At 46.8% G+C, this 7,568-nt stretch overlaps 1 protein-coding gene across 1 annotated transcript; it reads left to right on the top strand.

Moving 5' to 3' along the window:
• Window positions 1-724: 724 nt before the first annotated feature.
• On the top strand, window positions 725-2,620 carry LOC123182603 (S-type anion channel SLAH2-like). The gene is made up of 3 exons (XM_044595240.1): window positions 725-881; window positions 1,065-1,255; window positions 1,363-2,620. The coding sequence occupies exons 1-3, from the start codon at window positions 725-727 to the stop codon at window positions 2,452-2,454; spliced, it is 1,440 nt and encodes a 479-aa protein (XP_044451175.1). The 3' UTR covers window positions 2,455-2,620.
• The last annotated feature ends 4,948 nt before the right edge of the window (window positions 2,621-7,568 follow it).

Genomic DNA, 7,568 nt, shown 5'->3' with positions numbered 1-7,568 from the left:
AATGTTGCTTTTGTCTTTTCTTCTTACACTATTCATGCTAGATTTTACATTTTTGTTTCTCAATGTCTGTTTCAAGTTTGGAGCTGAAATTTTTAGGGGTTATAGTCACATTCCTTGTGAACATTCATAATTTTTCGATATATTTTGTTACATTTAAGATTTTTTTTTTGAATTTGAAGCACGGGAGTACTCTTAAGGATGAGAGTGCCTGATACTTTCCTGGTTGCTTACCACATATACGACGAGTAGCCAGCGCATTTGTGGGGACCACTTCGTTAGTTGTTGAAGATATGAAACGAATATTATGCTCCTTTCGGATTGTGACTCGTCTGAGCACGCACGACCGGGACCCCATGCGCACCATGCATGCATGTATTATCGGGTGACTCTTCCTGTTCAAGTCAATTAGTCAACTATCCATGGAGTGGAATCACGGAATCAGTCCACACTTGTCCAGTCAGTGACATGTAACGTCGACCTCTGGAATCTAGTACTATTATATAAACTGATAGATGCTAGGTTTGCTTTGCTATCTCGATTTGCCTCGAGTCGTGGAAGAATTCGGCACGTGCGCTAGCTTTCTCCGGGTATGTAAGCCATGCAGGTGTTCTATGTGTGCATGCATTTTTTCACGACGAGCCGAGCTAACTATCCATGTTGATATCCAGGGTTGCATTTCCAGGAGCTTGCGTATAGCGTCCTCGATCGGTTGTTGTTGTTGGCCATGGCGTCCAGGGACGCGGAGAGCATCTGCAGCATCCAGATGGCGACGGGGATACTGGACGGCGAGCTGGACGAGTCTCCGGGAGCGCTTCAGGATCAAGATGATACTCCGTGCTCCGTTTTGTTTAGCATGCCGGCCTCGCCATCGGGGCTCCACCTCGCACAGGCTATGGCGGCCGGGGCAAAGGTCGAGGTCCACGACCCTGCCAGGCCGCGGCTGATGAAGCATGCCCGCTTCCACTCACAGCCGTGCATGCTGGTCAGAGGTGGCGGCGAGGCGCAGGCTATGCCGCGGAGCGAAAGCACGCGGGAGTGGGACCGGCAGTTTGATCACTTCAAGACCTTCTCAGGCCGTCTCGAGCGGCAGCTCTCTATCCTCCGTGGGGTGGTGCCACACGAGCCGCCAACGGACGACATTGAGCGCGGTGCCGCGTCCAAGATCTCCGAGGAGCACACCGACGAGGACAATGACATTCCCTCCGCCGACCGCTACTTTGCCGCCCTTGAAGGCCCTGAGCTCGAGACCCTTCGGGTACGTTCCACATACCATGCCACATTTTTATGATGAAGAATCTGCATTCTAAAACATTTACCTTTCGAGTCATCGTCTTCTCTAACAACAACTACCTGGACGTGCAGTCAACAGAGGTGGCGGTGCTGCCCAATGATGAGCCCTGGCCGTTTCTCCTCCGATTTCCGATCAGTGCTTTCGGAATGTGCCTGGGCGTGAGCAGCCAGGCAATGTTGTGGAAGACTCTTTCGTCAGAGCACTCCACGGGGTTCCTCGGCGTGAACCCCGCCGTCAACCACGTCCTCTGGTGGGCCTCCGTCGCCCTCACCGTCATTGTATCCATCACGTACCTCCTCAAGGTTGTGTTCTATTTCGAGGCCGTCCGCCGTGAGTTCCACCATCCGGTCCGTGTCAACTTCTTTTTCGCGCCCTGGATCGCTTGCCTCTTCCTCGTCAAGGGCTCGCCCCGTCTAGAGAGGGAGATAAACCACATCGTCTGGTACCTCCTCATGACACCTATCCTCTGCCTCGACCTCAAGATCTATGGCCAGTGGATGTCTAGCGGTGAGCGCCGGCTCTCCAAGGTGGCCAACCCGTCCAACCACCTCGCCGTCGTTGGCAACTTTGTGGGAGCACTACTTGGTGCCAAGATGGGCCTCCATGAGTTGCCCATATTTTTCTTTGCCGTCGGGTTCGCTCACTACCTCGTGCTCTTTGTCACCCTCTACCAGAGGCTTCCCACCAACATGCAACTCCCCAAGGAGCTCCATCCGATCTTCTTCTTCTTCGTCAGTGTACCCAGTGTCGCCTCTATGGCATGGGCGAGGATCTCTGGCGAGTTCAACCATGGCCCCAAGCTTCTTTACTTCGTCTCACTATTCCTCTACGCGTCCTTGGTGGTACGCATCAACCTGTTCAGGGGGGTTCGGTTCTCATTGACGTGGTGGGCCTACACATTCCCACCAACGAGCGCCGCGCTAGCCACCGTGTTGTACGCATCAGAGGTGGAAAACATGTTGACCCGAGCATTGGTGGTCGGGCTGGCAGGGATCGCCACCGTCACAGTCATTGGAGTCATGGTCAACACTGTATACCATGCCTTTGTGGGTAAGGACCTCTTCCCCAATGATGTGTCCATCGCCATCATGAGGCAAAGGCCAAAGTTCAACAAGATCCTTGCACACCTCCGCTCATCCAGCCCCGATGAGGGCACCGTTTAAAATTTTGAGATCCAATGCAAAATGCAAAACAAGAAAATGAGGAGAATCTAGACATATTTTACTCAATTATATGATTTCGATGTATGTTGTTTCTTATAATATACTTAATGATTTACTCAAATGTTGATGCTAAGAGAGTAAAGGTAATATTCAAGTGATAAATTGATCCTGGTTTCTATGTAAAGGATGTACAGCGAACACAATCTTTGTATGTATATATATATATATATATATATATATATATATATATATATATATATATATATATATATATATATATATATATATATATATATATATATATATATACCCGATAAGGACTCGTTAGGTGTCAGTTGACAGAATTTTTTGTGGTCAGTCAATTTGTTTTTAGCCGTCCGATGCAAAATGGATGGCCAGATTGTCTCCTTCAACCTCCCGCTCTCCTGTTCATCTTGTTCCACAAACCGCCACATGTGTCACCGACCCAACAGCCTGCCCGCGGCGCTCCCGTGCCAACTTGGCCGCACTGTCGTACAACGACGACGATGTGGATGCCGCCCTCGCCGGTCGCCCACGAACTCCGCCAGATCCTGCCACACATGGGCGACTTCCCGCGCCAGGAGGCTCTGCTTCGTAGCCCAGGACACCACCGCTGCAGCTCGTCACCACCCCAGTCATCAGCGTCCATCGGTTAGCAACTCTTCACGATGAAGATCGATCAGTTTGGCAATGGTAAAGCGGAGGAGAGCGTGCGCGTAGAGCTAGCTGCCTAGCAAGCGTGCGTCGTTGGCCATGGAAGGCCTGTGTTTATATAATGCTAACTTGATCCCTAGAAAGTCAAACACAACTGCACGGTTGACTTTCTATTTTTAAACGAAAGACAAAACGCAGGGTCGTGCACGGGAACCGGATCCTCTAACATAAAGAAGAAAAGTCACGATGCTACAGTGCTAACCTAATGTAAAATGAAGAAGGAAGGTTAGAGGCTGTTAGTAAGCAGTTAGTAGGTTGTTTACTGTCGGTATTTACTGTAAATATAAATAATATAAAATTATTTTATTTTATCATCAATTTGTTTGTATGTAATTACTATAGATGTACACAGTAAATCATTAATTTACAAAATAATTTAAGTCATTTTAACCATAATCATATGGATAGAAAGAAGGAAAATTAGGGAATTGTAGCTTCTCTAACTTTCCTTCTTAATGTTAGATGATCTGGTTGAACGGCGTCTGGGCGTCAGTGATTAATCACAGTTCCACTGCATGCCCTACACAAACTACTAATGATATATTATTTTCTAATGATATAATGTTTAGACTATACAAGTCATGTTATGTTAGTCAAATTACAAATCTAAAGATACACACAAGCCTTATAAACCGAAAAGAAGGTAGTAGAGGCAAATATGCCTAGGTAATTAACTGATGTATTGACCAACCTAATCAATCTCATTAAGTATCCCAGTTTCACGTGCCGCAAATGCTACGTCTCACTGGACCAGCGCTAGCTAGCTTCGATTCTTGTTTCTATTTGACTTTGCTTCAAATGTCAAACAACATGGATATGTTTGGTAGGAACATCTGAGATGAGGTCATGAAGATTGAGGTGGTGTTTGGTTCTCTAGTTTTAGGATTTTTTCTAGTCTCTAGGATTTTTTAAAAAAGACTCTTAAGGAGATGCTTCTAAGGACTTTTAGCAAAAAGTCTTAAAAAAGTCACATCCTGTTTGATTTGCTAGGGACTTTTTCTAGTCTCAACACAAAAAGGTCTCTGTAACCAAACACCCCCTGAAGAGGGAGTAAAATACTCAGCAAGCACAGCACTGTAGCTGGCATCTGCTTCGAGCAGGGAATAATCCGGGGATTGTGCCTTTTTGCGTCCGAGTTGTTTAAGCTAGCGCAGATACACCATCATGCATGGCATCATCGATCATTGACATCTTAATCTTAGTGCTTGTGACACGTTAATTGTACTACTGTACTTCCTCCCCCATCCGGATCTGGCATCCTCCAACTTGTTAATCATTGTTTGACTTTCTTCCTGTTGAAGATTGCATTGATTGGGTTTTGAGGAAAGAAAAGGCAATCTCGCTGCCGTCAAGGAGTCTCCCCTGCTACTGCCCTCTGGTGACTCACCTCTGCCGGTGATCTCAGTCGTCGGGGGGGGGGGGGGGGGGGGGGGGTCGCCGGATACACCCATATGGATCATTTTCTGCTTAGGTTTTTAGCCTTTTCATCGTCTTGGCTCGGTTGGTTGGGGATGGATTTGAAGATCAGTCTGTTCAAGTAAGGATGATGTGGCGGCGGCAGTATCCTCATGGTGGACGTATGTCCTCGGGCTCCGCCGCTGCGACGACGTTTGCTCCAACGCCGGCGCGAAATTTGGGAGGTAGTCCAGGAGCGGATGTAGATTGTGGTCTACATCAGCGGCATCTGAAAGATGGTGGATCGTTTGTTGGGTTCGTGGTTCATGAATGGCAGGTATGGTTTTCTCTTTCGGTGTCTTAGTCATGTGGGGGTGCCAGATCTGGAGTTTGATGATGTGTCCAGGGTGTTGCCCTGGTCTGATTCGTTCAACGGTAATGGTTTCACGTTTGGTGAACCTCCTTGGAGAGGTTGGCATAGCTGCATATCAGCGATGAAGCCTCATCGAGATCGGGTGTAAAGGTGATCCATAATTTGTTTTCTTTAGTGGCTGTTGTGGTGGTGACAGATTTGTGTAAGCTCAGAGGATTCTTCGGTCTTAATTGTAATTTTACTTTTTGGCTGATGTTCATTTGTGTAAAGACTAACGTTTTGTTGTCTTTTCAGTTTTGTTAGGTCGGTGTATATATGACTTGTACCATAATTCTTATAATATAAATAAAACACATATTGCCATGTAAAAAAAATCATCGTTTGACTTTCAGAAATGTCAAACGATCAAGAAAATGTGGTTGAGAACCGTCAGCTACCGTACATACGTATACTAATATACTGTGGACACAGAACTACACGATCCGGTCCATATGCCTCCTTTGGCATTGGGATTGATCGACAAATCTGAACCATCAGTGCAGTGGCGGAGCTTCGAAGAAAAACTTGGGCGGGCCAACTTAAAGGAAAGCACAACTATATACTCCTTTCGTTTTAAAATAAGTGTTTTAATTTTATATTAAATTTAGTATAAAGTTGTATTAAGGTAAGATATTTATTTTGGAACGGAGGTAGTATTAGTCTGCCATTACAGAATAAAAGGCAGCTCGCCGCTGCAATTTGTAGTATGTAAAGAATAGTTGAGCGAAGAAATCAGGCCATGAGTTAGCAAACTCAGAATTTGGGGAGAGAAATTAGATTAACTATGTTGTATAGTCTCGTAACTGCAAGGGAATTGAAGATGCGGTGCTTGATTGCTGGTTGCCTCAGCCGCCGGCTGGACGCTGCTCGCTGTGAGGCTGCATCGACGAGTTTTTTTTAGACAATCTCGCGGAGCTTTATTTAAACTGCATCAATGTTTACAGGGATAAATGAGAGATTGCCGGGATGTCCGAACCAAACATAACGACCCATCCCTAGCTTCAAAATATGCTTCGCTAGATTCCGAGCTTCGAAATTCGAGCTCCTAAACTCATGACCAATATTACAAACTATAAAAGAGGCACCGTGCTCCATGATTTCATGTAGAATGGCACCATAGCTTGTTGGGTTCCTTTGCTTGAGATCATCAACTACAACTTTACAGTCAGAAGCAAGATAAACGTGTTGTAAGTTGAGATCATCCGCAAGTGCAAGCCCTTCCCTTATCGCAAGGGATTCCAGAGTAGGGGGGTCGTTCAGTCCCCTGACCACGATCGCTGATGCTCCCTGATAACAGCCGTTTTGGTTGCGACAGATAGCAGCCACTATCCCTCTCCCTCGAGCAACAGCGGCATCCACGTTTATCTTGGTACAACCATTTGTAGGAGGAATCCAACGGGTTGGACGGGTGGTAGTTTGCTACCTCCTCTCTGTCCCTGGCTCCCCAATAATTTTAAGATCCATCAGGTAAGATCTTATGAACTGGTTTATGGCTTGGGGGCTTTGAAAAACATCCTTATAAATCGCCTTGCGTCTTGCTCGCCAGATGGCCCATAGAGTAACCACTAGGACGGTGTACTCCTCCTGGCTCAGAGCGTTGTGCGGATTAAAAAGCCAGTTCCTTGTTCTACCAGAGTTTGGTCAGAAAGTGCCCAAATGCATCGTGATACTGTACATTCAAGGAGGGCGTGTCTCCAAGAATCGTCTCGACCGCACAGAGCACAAGTTCTTGTTGTGGACATGTTGCGGTGTTGGAGGAGGTCCGTCGTAGGCATCGAGTGCCTTGCTAAGAGCCAAAGAAATACTTCTAGTTTAGATGGCAGCTTTGTATGCCATAACTCTGTCCATGCCCTACTATTATCCCGAAGATCAGAAGCACCTGCGTTCTCTTCCATCCAGTTCTACCTATGCTCCTTTTTGTTCTGCACTAAGTGATATGATGACTTGACCGTGAATCTGCCACTGCGCTCTCCAAGCCAAGCCCAGAAATCATCAACTACCCTTGTGCATAGAGGCAATGAAAGGATCGTATCAGCATCAGAAGGCAGGAAAGTTGCTGGACAACTTCCTCTGGCCAGGTAGCCATGGTGTTGTCAATAAGCTCCGCCACCATGGTAGGCGGGTTAGCCGTGAGCGAGGTGAGAGGCCGCATCGGCCCAATCCTGGGTAGCCAATTTGTATTCCATATGTTTGTGGTTGCCCCATTCCCTATTCTCCTGATGATGCCCTGTTTCAAGATCTCTCTTCCATCCAATACAGCTCGCCAAATCTGCGAAGGTTTGCTACCCAACTCTGCTTCCATGAAAGTCGTATTTGGATAATAGGCCGCTTTTAGTATTCCTGCACTGAGAGATAATGGATCATCGAGCAACCTCCATGCTTGCCGAGCCAACAAAGTTAAGTTAAAGATCTAGATGTCTCTGAAGCCCATTCCTCCTAGGTATTTCGGCTTTGTCATAACATCCCATGAGACCCAAGCAGGCCTTCTCTTTCCCCTTTTGCTACCCCACCAAAATTGGCGGATGAAAGCGTTGATGTTGTCGCACAAACCTCGGGGTAATCTGAAGCATGC

The sequence above is a fragment of the Triticum aestivum genome, chromosome 1A (assembly GCF_018294505.1).
Source record: "Triticum aestivum cultivar Chinese Spring chromosome 1A, IWGSC CS RefSeq v2.1, whole genome shotgun sequence".
Classification (NCBI taxonomy): domain Eukaryota; kingdom Viridiplantae; phylum Streptophyta; class Magnoliopsida; order Poales; family Poaceae; genus Triticum; species Triticum aestivum.
The sequence above is the reverse complement of the archived record's forward strand: the minus strand, read 5'-3'. Positions and strand labels throughout refer to the sequence as shown.

Excerpts from the sequence above, each read along its gene's own strand:
- LOC123182603 (XM_044595240.1), top strand. The coding sequence starts at position 725 with ATGGCGTCCAGGGACGCGGAGAGCATCTGCAGCATCCAGATGGCGACG. Across the intron at positions 882-1,064 it reads CTCGCCATCGGGGCTCCACC|CCTTCTCAGGCCGTCTCGAG; the intron begins TCGCACAGGCTA and ends ATCACTTCAAGA. Across the intron at positions 1,256-1,362 it reads CTGAGCTCGAGACCCTTCGG|TCAACAGAGGTGGCGGTGCT; the intron begins GTACGTTCCACA and ends CTGGACGTGCAG.